The 25,972-nt window shown below is 40.8% G+C and overlaps 1 protein-coding gene across 2 annotated transcripts in view; it reads right to left on the reverse strand.

The window, feature by feature from the left end:
• Positions 1–22,120, reverse strand: part of USP24 (ubiquitin specific peptidase 24) — a 60,514-nt gene extending 38,394 nt beyond the window's left edge. For both annotated transcript variants that reach the window (XM_058842259.1, XM_058842258.1), the window contains exons 1-11: positions 21,607–22,120; positions 9,539–9,704; positions 8,522–8,589; positions 6,931–7,074; positions 6,295–6,417; positions 5,382–5,417; positions 4,748–4,813; positions 3,174–3,239; positions 2,298–2,372; positions 1,421–1,579; positions 199–313 (exon numbers count right to left, since the gene is read on the reverse strand). In XM_058842259.1, coding sequence (XP_058698242.1) covers positions 199–313; positions 1,421–1,579; positions 2,298–2,372; positions 3,174–3,239; positions 4,748–4,813; positions 5,382–5,417; positions 6,295–6,417; positions 6,931–7,074; positions 8,522–8,589; positions 9,539–9,704; positions 21,607–21,912 — 1,324 coding nt within the window. In that variant the 5' untranslated portion in view covers positions 21,913–22,120. The remainder of the gene's footprint in view (positions 1–198; positions 314–1,420; positions 1,580–2,297; positions 2,373–3,173; positions 3,240–4,747; positions 4,814–5,381; positions 5,418–6,294; positions 6,418–6,930; positions 7,075–8,521; positions 8,590–9,538; positions 9,705–21,606) is intronic.
• Between the last annotated feature and the right edge of the window lie 3,852 nt (positions 22,121–25,972).

Raw genomic sequence — 25,972 nt, forward strand, 5'->3', positions numbered from 1 at the left:
AGACATCTGTACAGATGTCAAACAGAGGACTAGGTGATAGCTACAGAATTTGCAGGATTTTACTTTATTTTGGAGACAACAAAAAACATGAACTCTTTGATTAATAGTGCTCATTAAAATGTATTGAAAAGGAAAGATGAGATTTTTAAATATAAGTCATTCAAAGCATGTGCCAAAAGGCTTTGTGGGAGTTCTTACCTTCCAGAGCAATTGACAGGACTGAATTCTCCACAAGCCAATTTAGCAGTCGGTCTGTGTCTATTGCATTCTTCACTGACTTGGACACAGTGCTGTCTTCTATTAATTTTGTTACCTAAAAATTGCAAAATGTAAGATTTTAGCAAAAAATTCCCACCTGCATCATGTACACACACACACACACACACACACAGAGTGAAATCTATTAAAAAAGGCTCATGATGAAGCTTAAGTGTGAATCCTGAAATATTTTGAGTACAGAAGGTGTTTGGAATTTTTTGGGTTGGTTGTTTTTCGTGGGGTGTTTGTTTTTTAATTTTTTTATTTTTTAATAAGCCACTCAAAGGCAAATTCCTCACCAGAAACACCACATCATCAGTCTCTGATGCAGCAGAATCTTGCTCTCAGTCTGACACAGAAAAGCTGGCCTGGGCTGCCAGGTATTTTTCTACAGATATGCCAGAAATAGGTTATCTCAGGCTTCTGCTTGTTACACTCAAATCAGTGTCCTACTTTTTATCCAATACTGAACTGATACAGGCTCCTCACTCCAGGGAGAAAGAGCACATTTCTGCTGAAATCTTCAAAAGCTGCACTTTTATAAATTCACCACGGATACACAGCATTTATGATTAAGAACCAAACAGCAATGAGGTTTAACAACTCAATATTCTCTTAAACAGAGAAGGAAAGAAGCAGAAAAGATGGACTCTGAAACACTACGGTATCCACATACAACTGTACTAAAAAATACAATATAAAATACTGCAATTATGTAGTGCAATGACCTGATGTGAGTGGGCTAAGACATCAATATAGGTTTAAGGCCTATTTGGGTTTTTTTCTGCTTCCTCTCAGTGAAAGGAGAAAAATGGGATATACCACAGGATGCTCAGGATTATCCCACAGTAAATATTCAATGAATAGCATCGACCACTGCTTATAAATCAATCTAAAATTGCATTTCTTAGAGCAGTGTACTTTTCAAACTGTGTGTAACTGGGAGGCCTTGCAGTGGCTACTAATACTAAGAACAACTCCCGTTATATTAACTTCTTTTGGTGTTTATTTTGAACTGAGCTTTTGTTAAGGCAACGTAACTTGCAAGGAAATTTTGCACCATCTCTTTTTTTAAGGCTGTGGTTTCAGTGGCTTATTAACAACCCATCCTACCTAAACACATGCTCTTGTGCACACACAGACAGACAAAAAGCCAACCTACTTCTTTGAGGGAATTCATTTTTGCACTGAAGTGGGGGGATTTCAACATGCGCAGCAGAATGTCCAGCCGCAAGTCATCGACCGCCGTGACCAGGTCAGGTTGGAAGCGCATACACAGCAGTTTGATCCCAGACAAGAGCTCAGGGATACTCACCAGCCTCTATTTGAAACAAAACAACAACAAAAAAGGGACAAACAGAGGTATTGGTATTTTTGCTATTCTGCTACAGATGTCAGTGACTCACAAAAAGTAGGTTTAGTGACCAAACAGACTCTTTAATCAAAACACAGTACCTGGTACATCTGAAAGTATTACTTGTACAGTAGGTATTTTAAGATAATGAAACCTTTGGTTAAAGCTTCAGATTCTTCTCTTTTGATTCAACAACCTATGAATACTTTCTTGTTTAAAACTAACAATTTTTAACTAAGTAAAAAGTCAATGCAATATAACAGAACTGAATGCCAAATTCAGGGTAATGCAGGAAGTAGCCACAAGTTACACAGACACTTTACTACTAAATTCTCAGGAGCAAACAGCTAATGCAACAGTAGTATGAATTTAACAGAATTCAAGACAGCAAATATCTTTGAGTCAGAGAGTGAGCATTCAGCATGCTGCACAAAGGGACCAACAAAACCAAAAAATTGATAGCAAGAGTGGCAAAATATTTTAAAAAGGGTCATAAACCATATATTTACTGAAAAGGGTATTGAATGGAATTGGGTAAATGCATTTTCATTATGTCATTCAGTCAGAATTTAGAACAGGCTGCATTCTTGCCAGGGAGATGAAAGCTATTGTTCTAGTTTACATTGACAGCATTTCCAAGACAAGCAGGAAGTTCTTCCTAAATATTTCATATGTAAAACGTTACCTTGTCTTTCAAGTCCTTCTCTTCTACATTCTGTACATATTTAATCATTTTGTGAATGACTGGATCCAGCATGGGCTAAAGAATGTGAAAAAAGGCATGACAATCATTTTAATGTTTCCTGAAATCAATTGAATTACTTGAACGACGTGACTGCAGCAAAAGGAAATACTTAGCTGAAAGCTCACCATTACCTTAGAGATAAAGCAACACCTACAACAAAGATAAAACTATCCTGGTAGATATGTCCAGGAAAATATAAAAGCAATTAGAGTAAGAACCCATTTCAGACCACTGTAATGCAGGTTTGCAAAAAGACAGACTGATTGCCCTCTAAAAACACATCAGTTCTTAGGTGCATGTGCCTCTCTTACTCCCAGGGGCTTCTAAACTACATTCTCTTCAAATAAAGTCTTTCAGTCACTTAAGTCAACAGTTTTTGGTGGTGAGGGCAGGAGTGAAGCCTGGAGTATGTTTGCACATACAAAGAGGTCCTGGTGAATTTTTTTCCATGATTTTTGCAGTGTAAACTCTCATATCCATGTGCTTGATCTCAGCCAGAAAGTTAAACTAAAAGCAAGATCCATCCTTCAGGCTGGATTCTTTTCCCACATGGTTTCTACTGCTCAAGCTTACTAATGGCAGCAGTAAAGCTTCTCACTGCTGCAGATGCAGATGCATGACTACAGATGATTGCTTGGAAAATGAATCTGAACATTGTCTGAGCCCTTTATTCATCACCTCAGGATGCTCAAAATGGTTCTTGTACTTTCTGCAATGTGAGGTTTGAAGACTTTTCAAATTAGTCACCAGTTTCACACCAACACAGTTAGAAATTAATTTTCAGTCCTCTTACAAGTCATAACAAAGACATTTTACCTGTACTACAGAAGAGTTAAGATATTCTGCACAAACTCCAAATGGCTGAACTAATGCAGAGATTGCCTGAAAGAAAGACAGCAAATATTTAGGTGCATATTTAAGAAATATTTTCATGGTTAGCAATCTATAGCTTAAAAGACAAATGAAGGTGAACGAGTATTATTTATATCATATATCTCCAGTCATTTGCTATGATTGTTTTTGGTGTGCAAGTCCTTTACAACAACACATGGTTTAAGAAAGATTTACTCTATGGCACACAGTAGAGTATGTGTTACATATTATATATGGCATACAGTATGTGTTACATTTTTTGTCTGAAATAAAAAAATGCCTTCCCAGTTTTTACTAATCTCAGTCCTTCCATCACTCTGTTCAGTGTTCTCTGACAGATCCTGTTTCAGTCACAGAAATAAACAGACGGAAAGGAACATATCACATTTTGCTTGCTCTCTACAGCAATCAGAAGTGTGAATGCAAAATTTAAGGTTAAAGCCATATGGCAAATTTCTTTCACAAAGCAATACGTGGGAGAAAGCTTTTGTAAATGTGTCATATACATGTCAAGATCTCTTCAACACATGATTTTAAAATGGCATCTATTGTCAAGAAATTAAATGTAGAAAAACATTTGTTTGCCAATAAATAATATCAAAATCAGTTTCTTTTCACACTGGATCAAGAATTGTGGAACTGAGTGTACAGCAGTGCAATCCAAGGCCCAAATTAAGTGACGCTGACCCAGATTTTCTTCCTAAGCAAGCAGTTATTAATCATTAAACAAAGTCAAGTCAAAGTTTCTATTACAGAACTGGCATGTAAATCGAGGTTTTCCTTATTCTTCTGTCAAGCTCACATATGTACCTATCTCTATATAAAGCAGAAAATATCAATATCCCAAGAAAAGGAGCTGAATTCCCCCCAAGTGGCATGTCACTGAAAGCAGAGTGATTTTATACTGGGGGACAAGGTTCCCAATGACACAGTTTTCCTTTAGCCTCCTCATGCTCCAAAGCTTGAAAGAATTGGAAGTCTCCAGAATATAGGTTAGGAAGCTAAAACTAACCAAATTAGTCTTCACCACCAAAAATAGTTTAGCTCTGTTGAACCAGTCAGTTTTTAAGACATTGCTCTTGAAAAGTTGTTTAGGATTAGACACTGTCTGTCTTCCTAAGGATTTTTTTCCTTAAGCAGTGATTTCTGTAATAAATGACAGAAGTCAATTCACTTGCAGCTAAATGCAGCTATGGGTGCAGTAAACAGAAAACCAGGGACATACTGGTGAACATACAATCAAACAACTTTGATTGATGTCTAACCAGAAGGCTGAATGCTAGCAGAAAGGTACACTAATTTCTCCTCTTTTCTGTGAAGTCTTAATTGCTCTTCAGTCAGGATTCTTATGTACAACCTCATTTGACCTCCAGTCTGACAGCACTTCCTCAGGGCTCTGTGGGACTGCTGCTCTGGTACCAAAGAAAAGATAAAAGCACTGCCAAAAGGGACATTGCTGGTTCTACGTGAAGGGTAAAATGGAAAGGGAGAAGTCTCATGACAGAAGATGGACTTACCCCAAGTTCAATATCTTCAGAATTGAGTTTGGACTGAATTGCTGAAAATCCACCCAACTCTGCAAACTGAAATAAAATAATCAGTATTACACAGTGAACTACAGTATTTTATTTTTTAAGTAAGAGAGGATAGAAAATACTCCACTGACAGTTCCTGACATGTCAAGTGTCCTTTACCATGGAACATCCCTTCCAAAAAAAGCTTTGTATTTTCATGGGAATTCAGGGAATGTCATGCAATTATACATGGTAGCAGGATTTAAGCATCAAGCTAGAAACTCTGTCTTGAGTAAAACATGGACACAGGGAAGAAAGGTAGACCACATACAGCAACAGCTGACTGGACTGGCACTTTTGCTTGGGGAACCTTTGATGGCAGCCTCAGCTGGGCTCTCAGATTCCTCGAGTCATAGATCCCATGTTAGGGTAAAGGTGCTCAGGGGAGAAGGCAGCGACTCAACAAGTTCTATTTTATAAGGCAGGATTAAAATCTCAAGCTATATTTTTGTGGTTGTCAGAAAAGTGAGGAGTGAAAAAACAAGTCAGGGCAAGGTGAGGATGGGGGAGAAGAAATTATCTGTGAAGACCAATGAATTCAAGTGAGAAACAACAACTCTGGTTTACATTTACCTACCCTGTTTACCAGATCCACCAGCCACCCGTGAGGCTCCTTGAACAATAAGAACAGGAACAAATTAGCAGTTGCAACATCAATGCTAAACATTTGTCTACTGAAACAGACATTTGGACAGACACGTTCAGCCCATTAAGCCATATCTCAAATGGATGCACTATTACACAAATAAAATAATGTTTGTGACAGCTCCTGTGTTAAGTGTAGCTGGAGCTCTGTTTGGTTTTCATGAGCATCATCCTGTTTTGGACTCTGCCTGACATCACTGTCCATGTGCTGTGGCAACAGATCACAATGTGGCTGCTGACTCACAAGCAACTGTATTTATAGCACTGTGGAACATTACTTTCCCAAAGCAGCAGATGCAGAATTTTCTTTCTATGGCCACAAACTTGTTTCCTGAAGGAGAAACCAAATCCACTGATGCTGTTTTGGACCCACCCATCTGGAACAACTGTGACAAGACAGTGCAAACCTCAAAAACTGCCTCCTTGCCAGTGTGTTTGAGTTGAAGGTATTTTATCCTTGGCTGTCAGAAAAGCCTGAATTCTCTACTAGAACTGAACACTTGGAGTTATCCTGGTCATTTCACACTCAACAACCAAACAGATGTCAGTCCTTAGACACACAGATCCACCCGCTGTGTGCTTCATGTCCAAAGTAACACACAGAGTGTTGTGCTACTTTACCCATGAAAATACACACATTTCTAAATGTAGCCTCTAACAGAGAACTGGAACAATTTGAGAGCACAAATTAATGTCTACAGACCAACATGCACTCCACATCTATTTGCAATAACTCTTGGTGATATATTTAAACTTTGTGTTACAAATACCTACTAAACAAGCAATCTTATCTGAAACAAAGACATCCACCCTAAAATTAGTTTTTAGGGCATGGCCATGCTTACCTTCTGAAAAGTGGATATGGGTGAGACAGCATGCATGTTCCCCTCCCCAAAGACTTCTGCCCAGTTTCTCTGGCACACCTTCATTCGATTCTTGAAATGATATTCATTGTCAGGATTAAATGCCTTGAAAGAAAAGCCCATGGCAATGAACAGGTGCCTTATGTCAGCTTCAAAACTTATCTTGACAATATTTGACCTTTTCAGCTGAGCATTCTCCTGGCTGACAGTTAAAGATCTAGCAAAAAATAAAGCTGAATACAAGCCCCCTGCTTCTGCCTCTCAGTTCTCACCATATAAAGCATTTTGAAGCCTTTATTCTGTAGAGACAATGTCCAATAACCATGTGAGCCAGAGGTCCACAAAACAGAGAACTGAACTCAAAGTATCAGTTTTAAAAAATAAACAGTAAATTGACAAAAATGTGATTTTTTTTTTTTAAGTGATAATTTTCAGAAGTTTTGAACAGCATCCACTCCTTTGAATTGCAGACTGGATGTAAAATATCTGCAGCAATCAACAGCTACAGGTTTTAAGACAATGAACTACATCTTAAACAGCTGGAAAAAGCATCAGCTGCATAAATACAAAATGCCAACCAAATACTCAGATCTTAGAAACTGCATCAGAGTCAAATACCATTGTGAGCACACCAAGCAGGCCCACGGGGATGGGATCTTGTTTTACTCTTTCTGCAACCAGGTCCACCAGCAGCATGAGCATGTTGTAGATTCCTTCATGGATTTCAGTTCCCCACTTGTGAACAGCACTGGACGTCAACAGCTAGCAAGGAAAATAAAAAAAAAAAGGTAATTTTTTAAAAGTTTGAGCACAATCACAAACAAGAACAAATTTATCAACTCCTGAGACTGTTTTCAGAATAAATGTTTCCTTGGAATGCACTCATCACTGTCTGGTGTGTTTTTCAGATGCTCTTTCTGCACTAATGGCTTAAGAGTTAATTCAATTTGTAATTCTGTGGAAGAACAGCTTAAATCACAGTTTATGACAGAAAATAAAATCTATCAAAGTGTTTCCATTTGCATGCACTAGTAGAGACCGTAACCTTTGCAAAGAACAACTAATATGAAACTAATCTGTTTGCAGACTGAACACACAACTATTAAATCTTGAAACAGGCAGCCATAAAGCTGCACTGATTCAGCTGAGGTAACCATTTACCAATTCCCACTTTTTGAGCAGCTTCTATTGGAAAACAAAGCACATGTAGCAGGAGAGAGAGGTATTTAATGCTGCTTCCACCTACTGAAACATGTTCTTTAAATCTGGTTTCATGGCAGTTTATAAAGGACACTTGGCTGCTATCTGCAAATTTAATTTAATTTCTGCTGTGTCTGAACAGAAGCAGATAAAAAAACTTAACAGTTTAAATACAATCACTTTTTGTACCATTAATAGAGTCTATCGTAAATATTTCAGAAAATTGTAATTCAACACATCCTGAACTTAGAAATCTGATTATCCTTCTGGAGGAACAATCTATATTGTTTATTTCATATGCAAAAAATACCAAGTGATATAAAGCTACTGTATATAAGTTTAGTACTCTGAAAACTAAATGGAAAAAAATTATTTTTCCCTTAAATTTCTGCCTTCCTTAAATGGAATTATATTCTCAGTATTTTAACACTAGGACAGAGTAACTCTTTATAGGGTACTTATGTGTTTTTATACATATGGTCTAAAAACTGGGCAGGAAATTTAGGCAGCACCTAAAGTGGATGGAATTGTGGGAAGTCAATTACTTTGAGGAGCTCGATAGAGAAAATTCACCACAGCCCAGAGAAACACAGGGCACTGAGAACTGAGGTGAAAGATATAATTCTAAATGGATTGTGAATAGAATTTAGCAACCCTCTGAAGAAATAACAGAAAGAATAGTTAATAGAAATCTGACCATGAACTTGCCACCAGTGGCCATATCCATGGGTCTTTAAACCTCTTTTTGGGCTCTAGTAATTACTACAGGGCTCTTAATTTAAGAGAAAAAAACCCAAAAAGCTAAGTGCTAAAGCTGGCCAGAGTTACAAAATTGGGACCTTGTACAATTTAAATTCAAATTCCAATGATTTTAATCTAGGAAAATAATTTGAGTGTGATTTTATTCTAAGAACCCATGCAGTACTTGCCTGAAGTCTGTATTACAAAACACTATTCCCACCATGAACAACACAAAGAAACATTGAACTGACCTATTGTACCTACTTACCTTTTTAAATGCTTCAGGCATGCATCTGTCCATAAACCTCTTGCAATTCTCATCAGAATCAGAAAGACCTTTACAGAAAAAAGAGTGCTTTTTAACAGTATTTTAAAAAATTACTTTTTAAGATGACCTCAGGGATATTGTTGCAAATTTAGAGGGAACACCAAACCAGCAGTAGTAAATGTGCTACTGTTCCTTCATAACCAGCATGCTTTTTAAACCACAAAAAGCATGACTTGAAAGAACCTGCCTTTCAGAACTAAGAATTAATTTCCCAATACCTTTTACAGCTTCTCCAAGCATTATTAGCACCATAAGTAACTTGTAACACAGTTTACAATTCATACATTACTGATGCTTCACAGCCTCCCTCCAAAACCAAATTAAAGCACAGCCCTTTAACACAGATTGGAAACAGAGAAGCAAACCAGAACCACTTAACAACTTCTATTCTTCCAAGAGATTACAACATTCCTTTAGTCTGCCATCAAGCATGACTGAAAAACTATCTTGTACTCTCATTATACACCAGTTGTTGGGTGTGGTGCCTCCATAACACTCTTAACCCCAGCCAAAGTACTGAATAAGAGGAGTAAAATTCAGTTCTAATGCAATATAAGCATTTCACCAGGGAAAAACAACCACTTATACAAGCATGGTACAGCAGGGATTGAGATGACAGCTTGCTTTTATGAATGGAAAATAGCCAGCACAAGAAAAAAACGAGTCAGTAATTTAGCTCTGAAAAGATGTAATTCCCGCAATTATTAGAACATAAAGAAACACGTGTGCAGCTTTTTGAAAAAAACTTAAGCAAACAAATTACTTTAGAGAGAAAGAAAAGAGATCAATGTTGTTTTCACAGCACTGGGTAGAACAGCTCACTGTTAACCACTTTCCCAGAGATGTGGCTGTTGTGCAGGGTGCAAGTAAACAGCAACAAAATGAAAGACACAACTGCCCAGTATTCTGTGACACCCTCTGAACAGATAATCTGTGTAATTGTGAAAGGGAACTTACCCAGTCTTGCCAGGTAGGTGGATGCAATTAGGCACTTGCCTAGAGACTCCTCCCGCTTGTAGGGTATGGACCAGTGATCTGTCAAAACTCTGCTCTCCAGTTCATACAAGTTGGTTGTTGGAAACTCAATCCCTTCACCAGAGCAATTCCCATTTTCATCATTTTTCTGTGGGTGAAAAAAATAAAAAGTCCAAGTGAAACAGTTTCCTAGGCACATTAAAGGGTTTAGAAAAGGCAGCTGTGCTTATAACAAGCATGTCAAATTCTCAACCCTGAGGCTCCTTGTGTTTTTCAAAGCAGAATTTAGTATTTCAATTTGAAGGGATTACATACCTGGATGTATTTCGTGTAAGTGATAACTACTATGTTTACATAACTAATTGCTAACTAATTGCCTATTTAAGCAGCAAATCTTGTTCCATAGCATATCAGATCCTAGAGCCAGGTGATAAGTACTTCCAGTCCCTGGGAGACCATAGAGTATGAATTTTGATCTCCATAGATCTGCACATTAATCCTCTGCTCAACAACTCCTGTAGAATATGGGAATAATTTACTCTAAGGGAAAACCATTTCACCCCATCACATTAGAAATACAGGATACTGTTTCAGTACATCAAGATTTTCTTTTACTAATAATCTAAAGAAAAAAATCTACACGAAATACAGTTGTCCAATAAGGTAATGTAATTATCCTTCTCCTGAAGTAATAATGAATTACTGGCAAGTATTTTGGAAGGTAAGAGGGAAAAGGCAAGCAGGTGACTGCAGCTAAGCTTTTACAGGTTTCCTTGCTAGTGGCACTAAAGAGCAGCTATTTCTGTGTACAGGACACAGAATCACCCCCAGCTCCTCACCAAGAGCCATATGAGGTAACTGCCTCAGCAGCGCCAAAGAAAGAGTAGACAAGTTACTCATTTATTTTCTTTTGTTTATTTTTTAACCTCCCATAGATGCCAGGTACCCAATGTGTCAAAGAGTTCACATGGACTACCTTTCCCTGCCTCCACAACAGCAGGCAAAGCCAGCAGGAGAAAGGACAGAATGTCTGGATCAGGCCTGGCAGCGAGCAGGAGCCACTGTCAGAGACAGTGGAAAACAAGAACAGTGATGGTAACAAGATCCCACTGAGAAAGAAGCCAGGGACATGGAGGGAGGAAGGACAAGCAGGAAACACATTGGAAAGTAAAAACCAGACACTGTCAGGAAAGTGAATGGAACAACTAGAAAGTAATAGACCAAAAGAAAGAACTGAACTCTGGAGGAGATGGTATACCAAGAATGAAATCAATGTATGCACACACAAAGTGCTTCCAGCTTTCTCACTGCATTTGCTATTTGTAGGATTAGACCTGTTTTAAAAAAGCAAATGTGTCATTCACCTTCATAATAGTTCAAAACTATTAAGCCAAGGGAAAAGCAATTATACAGAGCTTAACCTTTAAAGTTCATGGACAGCACGCTGGCTGGAGTTACTAACGATCTGGAGAGCAGCAGGACAATTTATAGGAACAGAACACTGCTTAGAAAAAAACACATACTGGTGTTTGGGAAATAAAGTGCCACCCTTCTCCAACCCCTACTAAACACTTAGTCCTCAGTTTGTCTTTATGGGAAGCTGCACTTTAGCAGACCTGAATATCAGCTTCTGAAACTATGGTCACCTGATCCAGCACTGTGCATGGAAACCTCAATGTAATTCCCATCTAGCAAATCAAGCCCTGTTTAAATACTTCAGGTTTTGGAGAAGGGATGTTTGAAGGTCTAGATGAAAAGACACTGAAATTATTTAGAAGTATTTTTTAGTAATTAAACCATTAATTATACAGCTTCTGTAAAGAACACCCATGCAGAAAACAAAACCATTTCCTACAGAAAATAAGTGTGCAGTTATAAAGAAAGTGCTCACAGTAACAGAGCAGGAGTGAACTTTTAGAATAATAAAGGCAGGCTGAGTATAACATAAACACCCAATTGCTGGGTGTTCAAGGACTACAGTTCAGTCCCAAATTGTAGCCAAGGAACGCAACATTTCAACAAATGTTACAGAAACAGAGCAACAGTTGTTTCATCCCAGGAGGAAAGTATCCACATTAAATAAACTGAGTGACAGCACCTGGTATCTCAAGAGGTGCAGAACAGCAATGCAGACCATCAACGGTAGCTGAAAAACTCCACTTGCTGTTGTGCTTTCCCATCTGCATCCAAGCAATGCTGCTCATTAGTCATTGTTTCCACACAAGTGATTGCCAGGGTCCATGACACAGAAATTCATATGGAAAGTGAAATAATACATGTCCTTCACTGTACATTCAGCTCCCACATTATCATAAATTATGCTTAGAACATCTATTTCCAGATTGACTCCACCAACAGTGCAGTGAAAAGATGGTTTTACACAAAAAATAGTTCCCTAATAATAATGGGAACTATTTGCATTGAAGGAGCATGCTTTTGGCACTTTCCAGGAATTAGAGGCAGTGAGGCTTCTTGCTTGACAGTGCTCTGCTAGTAAAACCATGTGCAGAAAGTATCAAGTTCATTTATTAATTTTAGAACACAGCACATCTACATAGCTTCACAGCTACTGTGAAACTTGTGACAGTCTTAAACACACACTCAGGCAGTTTAAAACCCAAATTCCCCTCCAAACCATTAATAAATTTAACACTCTGTATTTCTGGGAGATTACAGCTATGTTCACATTATGTTAGTGCAGACTGAGCTGTGTTTCTTAAAACAAATCTACTACAAGAAACAGTCTCTTTATACTGCTGCTCTTTCATAATTAGTGTCTCTCTGCACATGAAAAAGCCCAAACTGTTCACCACCCAATTTTTAAATAAATTTGGGCACTGCTCTTTAAAGTGAGGGATTTATTACCAGCTGCTGCTGCAGCAAGGTGAAACATCAGCTCAGTTCTTGCATCATCTTATGCTGGCTGGAGAGCTGCACTCTACTGACAAAACTCCATGGAGGAAATAAAAGGCTCTGAAGAAAGATTATGGTATATGTGAAAGTAAATAGGATACAAGGCCATGTCAGCCTCCCAAAAAGTGGCTGAATCTTGGCTTTGGGGAATTACATGGGGTTTGTTGGTTGTTTATATATATTTTATACATATATATATATATATATATATAAAGTATATATATATAAAGTTATCTCCCTTCCCTCAAATTGGTGACTTCAGAATAGTGTCTGCCAGTTGATGATGATCTGTACCAGGACTCTGCAATTCTGGCTGAACAGACTTAGCACTGGACTGGTCCCAAACATGATAAGGATTTGTAGGGATGTTCTTCTTTAGAATAGCAAAAAGCAAAAAATAAAACCCAACCCTAGTAACCAACTGGGTTACTAGCTGTAGTAACCAATGGATCATCTAAAGATAAACTGTCTAAAAGGCTCCTACAATCACTCTTTTCTGCAGTAGGAAGTCATGGTGCACATGATAAATCTATGGCTATTTCTGCAGCTGAAATACTGAGACCAACAAACTTGCTGACAAACCTTTAATATAGTTTTCCACGCCTTCTGATATATCTCATATTGCACAAAAGCCCTGAAGATCCCCTCATTCTAACAGTCTTGGCTCTTCTGGCTTATTTTCAAGGTGTGAAAATGCAGCTGTGGCTAAACACACACACAGGCTCCCAGGAGAAATACCCTCACAGGAACAGGCTCAAGCACTGATTCAAGATTCCCTCTCGGGGGACCTGGAACCTCCCAGATTTGCTTGCAAGGCTGAATAAACAAAAATTGTTCAACATCTGATCAATAAAGCATTGCTTAAATCTGTAGCATAAAACTTTCTATTGAAGAGTAACACAGAACAAAGATTAGTGCAAAAAGTGAAATATGAATTAACTTTAATTGCCAAAAGGTCACTGTTTAAAGCTTCAAAATGTATTCATGCAGTATTCAGCTAATTAACTCATCAAACACTGTTTAACTAAAGCCACTGACAGTTCTCATTCCAGTCACTTTACGTACAATAACAAGGAGTTTAAGACTTGTTTTGATTCTAATTGACAGCCTTAGTAATGAAATTACAGTCAAATTATAATTTAGATTCGTTAATTTGATTTTGATAGGAGGCTACCAACAGAATCTATTATCACCATAGCTAAGTCACATTATGTGCTCTTGAATCCAGTATAACTTAGGAAACAAAACCACAAACTCACGTTTCTTTCAACAAGCAACAGGATCAGACTTTCTAAGACACCAGCAGACCAAGCAGTTACCTCCACCTCCTGCCTCTCTAATAAGTGATTTTCACGAAATAACCATCATTTTATAGCCAAGAAAACAGATTTTTAAAGTTTCATTGCATTATTACGAAAAAACAACCACAAAACCTTGTTATTATGTACCTACAAACAGGACAAAGTTTAACTGCTCTGAAAAGCAGTAATGAAAACAAAGCATAAAACCAGAACTAGCAGATAAAAATTTTAGGTTCACTTTTCAGTTTTTTTTTGCAGACATAGTCAACATAAAGAAATCAATTTCTCAATGCTACAGCTTTTCCAGCTGCCAAGTGTCAGCAGGGATTCTCCCCTGTGCCACAGCACTGCTGTACCACTCACAAGTGTTTGCAGAGCACTGCAACGCTCAGGTGGAGGCAAGGTGAGAGAAATACATCAAATAACCATAAAAACACAGCATTTTTCTGCTCTGATGTACTGTGCCCATCAATTTGTGAGAGAAGCTATGAATCTTGAAGTCATGACCTGACAGTCCCTCCGCCTGCCAGACAATTGATTAAACCAGCTTTTACTTTCACACCAGGATGTCAAACCCATTTTTTCTTTTAATTAAGTCCTAAAAGGGGGATATTCTGTTACCTAGAACTGAAACACAAAGGTAAGAATTCAAAGCCATTCAAATAACTCAAAGCTACCACCTTGCACTTACACATAAACAGTAAGAACAAGGTATTGAATGTTTAAAAAAATGCTCACATTTTCATACCTGTAACCTATTTGCTCTTTATAAACTGATATTCCAGAAAATTAAAGCAAGCTTGGTCTCCTCTTGTGACTATGTCAGTACTGCTAAGACTCAAAAAATGGTGTCATGTATGGGATACATGACACATTAAACATAATACATACACATATATAAAACATGTACATTTTTTATATAGATACATAGAATATATACATATTGATAAAACCTTATGTTTCTCATCTGGCAATAAGAAAACCCACTGTGATTTCCTCAATGTACTGACGAACAGATATTTACTTGCAAAGTATTGTCATAGTTTTTAACTGTTTTAAGTCCTAAAGAGATATAGAATTTCATCCACAGATGAAATTTTAAGTCCAGTAACAGAATCATTTTTGCTAATGTTCTGATAAGAGAACATAAGTTTGTTGTGAGATACACAGATGTTTTGCTTTGTTCCTTCTTCAGAGAAAATAAGCTCTTAAAATTTCTACTATGGACTACCTTACACAAACAAATGCAGTCTTGTCACAAGAAAAAATGCCAGTATTTTGTCATGCTAATATAAAAGAATTATTCCAATCTAGTACTAAAGGAAAATAAATCCTCCTTTACAGACTCCACCTGACGCTGATCTGGACTCTTATCCCATCATAGAGATGCCCTAAGAAAAAACAAATTTATTTAGTGAACTTTCTCAAAGAAGGTTTTAGACACTGACAATAACTGAGAGTTGCACAAGGACACCATCAAAGATGCATCCTTACACTAAACCCTTAGTAGCTGTAAAGGATTACAACAAATTATAACCACAAAAACCCTATGGCTCCACCTTCCCTCTGACCCCCATCTCTCACAACCAAAAATTGTGTAAGATGGGAATTAAGAACGCAACATGAATTTGAAAAATAAAAATAAATTCAGCAGAGCTGAGAATTGACTCAAGAGTTTCTGAAAACATGGGTTGTACTCTCTCCCTGATTTCCAGGGTGATGGTGTGTTGTTACCAGGCAATACTCCCTTGATGTACTTGTCTACTTGTTCAAAGATAAACATAGTCCTGAGCATCACAGCAAAACAAAACAACTGAGGCTCTGTAAAAATAGCACTTGAATTAAAACCTCCATTTGAAAATACAAAAATACATTAAAAAAACTCCTTCAAAAATACAAGGAGCCTCTTTGCCCTTTTACACTGCTATTACCACAGTATTCAGTGAAATCTGAGGCAGAGATTCACTACAACCACTTTTGGGAATGTGTTTTGGAGTCTGATGAGTTGTAGGTGAGGGAGAGGTTGTGGAAAGCACTGTTAGGAATGCCATTCATAAGGAACCAAGGAAAACACTTATCTTCCATGTGTTTTCACTATTGCCTGTGGATATATTTAAAAACTTCTCTATTAGTGTAACTACAAACAGCCAGACACGGAGTCAACACCACTATTCCTCCCAAGCCTCGAGTTTTCATAAGCACAAAACCCCGTACTTGTTCCTAAATAACCCAGAACAACTTGGTGTGATATCAGATAAACATTGTGCTTTAAAACAATAAAACCATGAATCACAAATGCTTAACATTTCAGTACTTAAAATTAAGTCAATACTTGTATCTCCCTTTGCCAAAACACCAGGAATTAATAGAGAAGTGCTGCAGAACCACTACATAAACCACTACTACTATTTACTGTAACATTTTAGTGACCAAAGGTCAGGCTCTGGAAAGGAAAATTAATTCAATAATGCTGCTAAAGACTCATCTATACTTCTACTGATGTATAGTGAGACAGAAACCAGAACTGAAAAAGCAGCTGATTTTAACAGTGTATAATTACAAAATTGTGACTAACTAACATGAAAAAATGTTTAAGTGCCTCTCAAGGTCGTTCTGCTGGGCATCAGAAAAGCCAGAACTGTTGTAAAGTAGTGGCAGGAAGATCAAGTGGCAAGAAACACTGGGAACATTGGCTTTTAAAATTAATTTTTAATTGGCCTCTGAAACATATATACTAAAGGCTATTCCTACAGGCACAAATACGTGTTTTTTTCAAAATAAAAGCTTACAAAAGAAACAGGCACTTCCTCTTTTCCCTGCTCATACAAAGAGCTACTGTTTCTTAATCCAAAAGAAATCCAAATGATTTGCTGGAATTAACTTCTAACACTGGCTAATTTGTTTTTATTCTCATTCTTCCTCAGTATTTCACTTCCTTATTAAACAGCTGCCACAGAATAGCACTGTAAACTGGGAAGATGACCAAAAAATGCTTCCAGAGGACATTATACCAGAGACACTTCCTGCCCAGCTGAGAACTTGGCTGTACAGAGCTGTCTCCCACCTTCACTGACCCTGCAGGCATCACCTTCACCAATGAACCAGTAATAACAGAGTGCTCCTCTCAATCCAGCAATTACTCTAACGATCACATTACATGATAATGACTTTGTGAGTTACTCAAAACAAAGCTTACATTTAAAATTAACCAGTTGCACCTCTCAGTATCACCCCTACTTCCCTAACTTCATGTAGCATCTCTTAGTCTGTGCTATATCAAGAATGCAACCCAGTGTTTTCTTACAAATGCTTTCAAGGAAGTGTTAATGGAATCAGAATATAGAAAGAGGTTCCACACCAGGGCCACTCATTTTTGAAAACAGTGATGCTGAAAACCAGGAGTGCTAAAATACTAATTCCACTTGACATTCTAATGGCATCCAGCCAGGGACTCGATGCCAGAATCCACCACAGAGCTTTATTTGATTGCTTAATTGTTTTACAAGGCCAATTCGTAGACAAGCCACACTGTAAAACTTCCACATGAGAATGCAAGAAATACTCACTTTTGCAAAGCTCAAGACTACTTACAAGAGAGGAGACTGACATTAAATGTGCAGAATTGTAGCGTGAAATCCATCTCCTTTGCTTGAAGGCTAAATACCTTCTTTGTCTTTAAATAAATACAGCTCCTTCCATTCAAAGATCAAAGAACTTCACAAGCCTAATGTCCATGGTTCTCCTAATAAAGCATACCCCATTATCCTCATTTTACACATTAAAAGCTAAACCAGAGGTTAAGTTACACACCCACCGTGACGCAGCACATCTGTGGCAGAACTGCTTTCAGTCCTGAGCTTTAATAATGAGGAGAGGTAGGGTTTGAACACCACAGTTCTGCAGCATGACTAGTGAGAATGTTCCTGGCACTGGCACTCACTACAGTCGCTGGCCTGTTTTTTTTTTTCACAAAATCCCCTTGCAGTCAAACAGCACCTCAAAAGCAATCTTGGACAAGTTTTATTATAAACCTTACCTAGTAAAATCTGGCATGTATGAGCTTTTGATCCAGTTCAACTAAAAAAACATAAATCAAAAGAGCACATGCTGAAGGGGACAGGAATAGCCAGGGGGTAATATAATCTGTTCATCACAATTTAGCCAAAAGGTCACAGTAATGGCTCTCAGAAGCTGTTTTAAAAGCAAATTAAGATTGTTTTAGTAAAGGTTATACAAACCATTGATATATGTTTAATATCTTCACCTGCCCCACCCAAAAATTTCAAGTTATTTGGTCACAATCCCCACATTCGTGTAGCTTCCTCCACCCCGTTCCTCTGAGACTCATTAAAGCCAGCAATTGTGGCACTTGTGGCAATTCATGGACACACTGACAGACGTTGTCATCACACTCATTTATAGTCTTGTCTTAAATTATAAGGATTTAGCAGCAGTTCATAAAGCAGCTTATCTGTCAGTCAGATGAAGAGATGAGCGTAGCATCCTTCACCCGCCTCCCAAGCACAGAATCACACCGTGACAGTCTGCACGCTGCCTGAGGAATAAACACAGAAACCCCGCATCCTGCCAAAATGCAAGATTTACTTCTGTCAGCAGACATAAACATAGAAGCTATGTCAAACACACAAAGTTACCTCTTGGAAAAGCAGGTGACCTCAGTCTATCAGTGTGGTTTGGTGCTACAAAGGGCAAAACTTCCGACCAGCTGTAAACCTCAAGCTGAACTTCCTGCGGTTTCAAGACTGCACAAATGAACTGAAGCCCCCTTTGCATTTCCAAGTTTGTCTGGCCTTTTTATTTTGATGAGTTAAATGTGGTCATGATATCAGCATCAATGCCAAAGGCACACCACAGCTATTAACCTAAAACTGAGGCAATTGGGAAACACCAGCCTGCTGAAACTGAAGTTTTAACCTCATGAAATTGAAATTTATGCACATCTCCACCTCAAGCCTCATACAGAAAGCAAGCACAGGGCATACATAGGGCCAGCTCACAGCAGCTATCTTGCTTCTGAGCCAGTTACTCCAAATTCAGGCTTCTTTAACACTTGCAGACAGCCCTGAAGCCCAGCAGTCTGGACCACTGAAAGAGGATTCACACTGATTTTTAAAATCTTATCTACAGAAAACATGTTTTAACTAGTATGATATGCATCTGGTTGCTGTGCTTCTCTCAAAGAAAACCACTAGACAAGCCTTTCTTTGATCCACATGAATGCTGAACAGATTCTAACATTATGTAATAGAGACCAAATAAGCATATGCAAACATAATGGATTCATTACTGATTAGGGAAAATGTAAAGTGTTTAATCATTCATAGACCTATTCTTATATGCATGCTAAAGTGTGCTCAGGCAAAAAAAAACATGTCAATTCAAAGTACAGACCTGTTATATGCATCTTGAAGAATGACTGAAGCATCCTTTTTATTTTTAAATTATAACATCTAATCCTAACTTTTGTTCATGAAGCATTAGACTGGAACATTTTACTCGGGGGAAAATTTCTAAGAATTGCTCTCCTGTGATTTATCTCCTCTTTATCTCGTGTTGCTGATATATAAAATCCAAAAATCTAACACACCACTTCCTCCCCACTGAAGAAAACTGGTATTATGAAGAGAAGGAGGAATACACACTCAAAGAGCTGTTAGAAAGAGAGATGATACTGAGAGGAAGAAAACCAGAAATAACATCTGAATTACCACAAGACAGCAGGGGGTACAATATGTTTCACCATAATGTGTATGACTACAATGAATAATATAGCTGCTTCTGCAATGGTTTTCTGTACAGCTTCATATGCCATAAGCTTCTGCTGAATGGAAAACTACTGATTAACCTGATTAATTACTGATTAACCACTTGAAGAATAGCTGTAGCTTATTAAATGTTATGTTAGATCACAGCTGACGAATTTAAAAATCCAAGAACTGACCATATATCACTTTCCCCCTTTCATAAAATGTATGTCAAAAGGTGTTAAATTGTACTGCAGTGTTAGACAAATATGCACAGGCAACAGTTCCAATCTCAGGACTTTTACAGATGTAACTCCTTTATTACACAAATACTGTTTTGTATACACATGCAGGAGTTGACAGATGCTCATATGCAAATGAATCCAATTACTAAATTGAGGCATGAATTTATATAAAGTTTTATGTAGCAAGACACCTCAATCCTTCTGAAATGCCTGCTCTGTGCAGTGATTTACCTACATTGAAGTGTTTTGACTTCTCTCCTGTGGGTTAAAAAGAACACAAGTCAGAGCAAACAGGAACGTGAGTGGCAAAGGAAACTATTATGAAGCATAAGTAAATTTGATCAGAAATACCGGATGAAATAATGGGGAGTGGGAGAATCCTCTGAGAGTAGTCAAAGTGCCATTTGTAATGGGAACAAGAGCAGGGAAAAAATTGCTTCTCTGAAGTTTACACTGACAGCTTCTCTTGAAATGTCACACTGACAAGCCAGACTGTCCCAGCTATAACTACATCCAACCCAAATGCCAACAAAAACTCTCATTCACCCTCAATCCTTCACAGAAAAGGCTGGAAACCAGTTCCCTGGCGCTTCGGTCAGGGCAGTTAAAGAGCAGCTCCGTCTCTGCGCGGCACAAATGCCATCCCCGGATCACCTTACCCCACAAGCACACATCAGCAGCTTAGAGGAGCTCAGGATCTAACCCAGTTAATTCAGTGAGCAGGATCACCTATCTTTATTCCGCAGGGCTGGACGTCAATACGCCGAGGCTACGGATACGGATGATCTGTGCAAGTGTAGTTACGCACCAGATACGCCCATGGATTCTTCACGAATGTATTTATAGACACACACACACACATGCATGCACAGAAAGGGAGCACTTTTCTGGCACAGAAAACCCTCAGGATACTCTTCGTTGGAGCCTGAGAGGCTACACGAGGTTCCCTGGTTTTATTCATGAGCTTAAGCATCTGCTCTTGACCACTTCTTGAGACAGAGACTGCGCAAGGTGGCCCTTTGGTATCACACAGGGGGGCTTTCAGCTGTTCTCATCCCCACGAGTCCCATAGTCTGGACACTACTAATTAGCTCTTTTCTAACGAGAACTCTGTGAAGTTTTGGGAAAAAGACCAGGAGGAGGAGAAGGCTTTATAAGAAAGCACTGCAAGACTCTTCCGACAGCAAGGAAAGTACCATGAGTGTATCTGCTGGCTGAAGAGTTCAGAGTTCTGGAAGAGGATGGAAGAGAAAGAAAGGCAAACAAGGAGGAAGGAGAGAACCCGGGAAAGGCTGACATTCTCCAGCACCCCTATCTACTTCAGTTTTGTTTTAGATCACAGCCCTAAGTTATGAGTTAAAGCTCTGTTCTGAAAAACATTTGACCTCACTGCGTTCCTAGTTGAAAACTTACGCTCAGCTTATCCAAATAAAACTGTACATAAAGTCATACCCACACTGCGCTTTCTTTAACATTGTGCAAACAGTTAAAAAAAAATAGACAGCCCTTAGTCACCGGGATTATGCAAGAAGGCACAGGAGGGGGAGCGAAAAGCAGAGCCCTACGGTAGCCACACATTCCTGGAATGCCAAGGAAAACCCTGGGTGCGCTTCACCTTGCAGCGATCGCAGGGAACGGGCTCGGGAGCGCGCGGGGCGGGCGGCGGGCGGGCGATGCGGGGCGATGAGGAGCCCCCGGCCCGGGGACTGACCCGGGGGGGTCCCCGGGCACCTCCCGCCGGCCCCATGGCCGGGCCGACCCCCGCCCGCCGGGCCCCGGCAGCGGGGAGGCTCCCACAGCCCCGGGACCCCCCGCCCGCAGCTCACCTCGGTCTCCACCACTTCGTGGTAGGCGGGCGGCGGGTCGAAGCCGCCCCCGCCTCCTCCGCCGTCCCCGTCGCCGCCGCGGGGGCCCTGCCCGCCGGCGGGGGAGCCGTGCCCGCCCGGCGGGCCCTGCCCGCTCTCCATGGGCTCGTAGCCGCCGTAGTGGAGGCCGGGCCGCTCGTTGGTGAGCAGCGCCACGGCCTCGTTGATGTCGTTCTTGGCCAGGCGCAGGGCCTTGCGGATGGCGGCCGCGTCCGAGAAGCCCATGCACAGCAGCGTGGTCATGTGCTGCTCCTCCTCGCTCTCCATGGCCGCGCCGGGGAGCGGGGCAGGAGGAGGAGGAGGAGAAGGAGGAGGAGAGGAAGGAGGAGGAGGAAGAAGAAGAAGAGGCCGGGGCCGGGGGAGAACCCCCGCGGACCGAGAGGCGCCGGGCTCAGGCGCTGCCCGCCCCGCGCGCCGCCATGTTGCCGGGAGCGCCGCTCCCCTCCCGCCGCCGCCGCCGCGGCGGCCGCCCCGCCCCGCCCCTCCGAGCGCGCCCCGGCCCTGGCCCCGCCCCTCCCTGCCCCGCCCCCCCGCGCTCGCCCCGGCCCCGCCCCAGCCCCGCCCCCAGCCCGGCCCCCGGCCCGGCCCGGAAGCGGCGGCGAAGCCCCGGCCGGGGAGCGCCCGCGGGGCCCGCGTCACGTGACGGGGGGGGGAGATGAATGGACCGGCGTGGGAAGGGGGCGTGGCCCAGGGGCACGTGAGGGCGGCCGGCGTTGTGAGGGGAGCGGGCACCCGCACCGGGATGGGAACGGGGCCAGGGATGGGAACGGGGACAGGAACGGAGATGGGGACCGGAATGACGATGTGCAGCAGGATCGGGACCGGGGATGAGGACTGGGACGAGGATTTGGACCTGGATTAGGATCCGGGATGCGGATAGGGATCGGGACCACGATCGGGATCAGGATGGGGACCGGCGGCGGGATCTGGCGGTGTCTCACGTCCTGCCGGGGATGGGCAGCCCGGGTAGTGCCGCTGCCGGTAGTGCCGCCTGCATGACGGCTGCTCTCCGTGGGCCGGAGCCGGTGGGGCATGGCCGGTGGGAATCTGAGGGCCCGAGCGAGCGGCGGGGCTGGCGGGGACAGCTGCGCCCTTGGCTGAGGGAACGGGGTCGGTTCTATGGCCGAGCCAACTCCCGGAGCCTGCAGCGGCTGCTCCTGCCCCCGGAGTGGCGGCTGGGAGTGCAGTGGGAGTGCTGGGAGGACGCTTTGGCTCCCGGGAGCACATCGTGGAGTTAGGGATTGCATCCTTTCAGGATATAATATTAGGAAATTCAGCCCTGTAAATGTGGTGAGGCCCTGGCGCAGGGTGCCCAGAGGAGCTGTGGCTGCCCCATCCCTGGAAGTGTCCAGGGCCAGGCTGGATGGGGCTTGGAGCAACCTGGGACAGTGGAAGGTGTCCCTGCCCATGGCAGGGGTTGGGTCTAGATGATCTTTAAAGTACCTTCTAACCTAAATCATTCTGTGTATACACAATGAAGCAGAGTACAATCAGAAAAAACCAAATTCTAGTGCCCAAAGCAGAGAGAAAGTTGTATGTGTTCTTTAAACACACTTGGTGAACTCTTGTGGCGCACAGAAGTCAGCAGATCTGGATCTCCTGGCACCCTCCCAGGCAAAATTAATTACCTCATTGTAACAATGTATTTTCTGTGTCCAGAGAAGTGGAGGAAGGAGGAAACAGATAAAAGATTTGTCAAGATCAGTACTGGTATCTGCATATAAACATTTGGGTTTGGAGGCTCATGTTTTGAGGCAAACTATTTTGTGTTAACAGTGACTGACCCTGGGGTTAAGGAATCCAGAAACCCCTGTCTGATGTCTCAGATACAAATCACATTCAGCATAAAAGAAACTTTCAATTGTAGGGGGCACAAGCAGTATTTAGGTCTCTAACATGAACTTTCAGAGTGTGGTGTTGGTCTTTGAAAGAGACAAACTGATGGATCAGTCTGTTGGACTGGCAGATTCTGGATTAATTTTTAGATTGCAGTATAGCACCAGTGATCTTATTTTCCTTATTTACTTTCCTCAAAAGTAATCACAGCTCCTTCTTCTTGCTCAGTCCTCTCTGATTTTCTCTCAGCTGATGTTCAGTGGGATGGAGATAATGTGCATATGACTCTGATTTTCACCTTCTGGATCTTAGGAAGGTCTTTTATTCGGGCTGATCTCCAGCTATAAAAGAAATTGTTATGGCTCAGTCTTGGCAGGCTTCAGAAAAACTCCAGCACTTCAAATGCATCACTTAATATGCAGAATATTGACTCACTGCTTATTCATGTGACTAACATTTAAATGACACTTTCTCATTTTTAAAGGGTATTATAAATGATGGTTTAATCCTCATAGCCTGATGAAGTCAGTTGGCATAATTTCCCCCTACTAATGCAAAAAAAAGTTGGTAGGAAAAAGTAAGAAATTTATTAGATGTCATTATTCCTTTTAGAATTATTTCAAAGAAGTGCTCCTGTAAATTTGTGCTGAGCTAATTAATGAAAACTACACAAGTGATGGAGGAACTAATTTCAATCCCAAGTGACAAAGGAAGAAGAGGATGCATTGCCATTAAATTACTCATGCTCTGTTGTCCAGCTGTCCTGAAAGAAGTTTGAGGGGAATTTGGATTTACCAGGAGGTGAGAATAACGCATGGACACAGCAGCTCAACATAACTGACAGTGAGGGGTGCTGGTCCTCAAAGCATTTTTTACAGACCTCAGTGACAGCGCCTCTCCCGAGACTGCTTGAAGGACAAGATCACACATTGCAGCTTAGTGAAGGAATGGGCGCATCCTTTTCTAGATGTTATTCAGCCTGGAAGTCACAGTCTGCAAATGTTCTTCATGCATTGCCATGTCTAGAAAAGTTGCAGGGAGAAGCAGAGCAAACTCGTCTGAGAACAACGAGAGGGAACAGTGAGTGATTCTCTGTGAGGCACCAGGAGCTGCAAGGAGAAAAGGGAAGGAAATAAACTGAAGCAGGGGGAACAACTATCCCCAAGGTCTGCTTTTAGATAATTTGGAGTTTGTGCCTGTGTTTTTGCCACTTAGCTATTACACACTGTTGCAAGTTATTTGATTGCCTTACCATGTGGAAGGTAATTGCTTTCTACTGACTGCGTCATATTGTGTATCCTGAGGCATGTCTGACATGAGAAACCTCTGTGTTACAGAAGAAGACTTTTTTGAAGAGAAACCACTGCTTTGGTAAGTGGTCATGCTGTGACATCAAACCTGGTCTTTTGGGTTGATCATGGTGTGGCCAGGTAGAATAAAAATAGTGTGATGGAGAATTGCAATGACTTCTGCAGCAATGTTCCAGTACATGTGTTTGAATAATTTGTCTTTTTAATGAGAATGCTTTTATACTTTTCTCCATAAGCTTCTTTTAAAGCCAGTCCTGTGTTTACAGCTCTTTAGCTATTTACATGGTGAATGCAGTGCTTCCCCTCAAAGAGAAACAACTCTATTGTTCTGGTGAAACATGCACTCACAGCCAAACTAAGAAGTGACTCTGCCTTCTTGAACTTGGAGGTTTTCTTGTAGTTTATAGCTGTTGGGAAATTCCAACCAAAATCCCATGTACTCTGAAAATACCAATGCCACCCTGATTTTATTTCTCTCCTTGTTGTACTGTCCTAGCTATGATTGTTACATAAATACTCAGAGATTATTATAGAAAGGACCTAAAGTTCATTATGTTGCCACCAAATCTTCAATTTCATGTGTGTTTTACTCAGCATAAAAGAGTACTTTTCTCATATTTTGTTAGAGGTACCATAGGAATATATTACCAAGGGAAGCTTAGCATAAGGTAAAACTTGCTGTTTATAAATAATGGCTAAATATGGGAAATCAGGACAAAATTTAATGACATGATTCTACCACTCTACAGTACATAAGCACAGAAGGAGTTGTATGAAAACTGGGGCTACAGTAGCTTGAAAATATTTCTTTGGAGTTGTTGCATGAATGAGGAATGTGTGTGAGCCTGGATGAATCCAACCTCCCTTGTTTGGAAGAGAAGAACATTATTTTTCTGACTGATGTTAATGGTTTGGGATGCTGATTAATATAGTTGGATCTCAGGATTTTAAGAAGGGGCTTCTGTCCTGTCTGTCAGATGAACAGAAACACTCTCCACAGGCTGCAGGGTAAATGCTTTTTTGTAGACTTGAATTAGATTAACCAAAGAGAGGACAGAGCAATTGATGTCTTGCAGGAAATCTCGTCATCCACTGGAGGAAAGAAGGTAACTTGCTGGAGAGAAATATCATGTCCCTGTATCCCTAAAGATACCAAACACTGACAAGAGGAACATTTGTAA

This window comes from Poecile atricapillus, chromosome 7, assembly GCF_030490865.1.
Source record: "Poecile atricapillus isolate bPoeAtr1 chromosome 7, bPoeAtr1.hap1, whole genome shotgun sequence".
NCBI lineage: Eukaryota > Metazoa > Chordata > Aves > Passeriformes > Paridae > Poecile > Poecile atricapillus.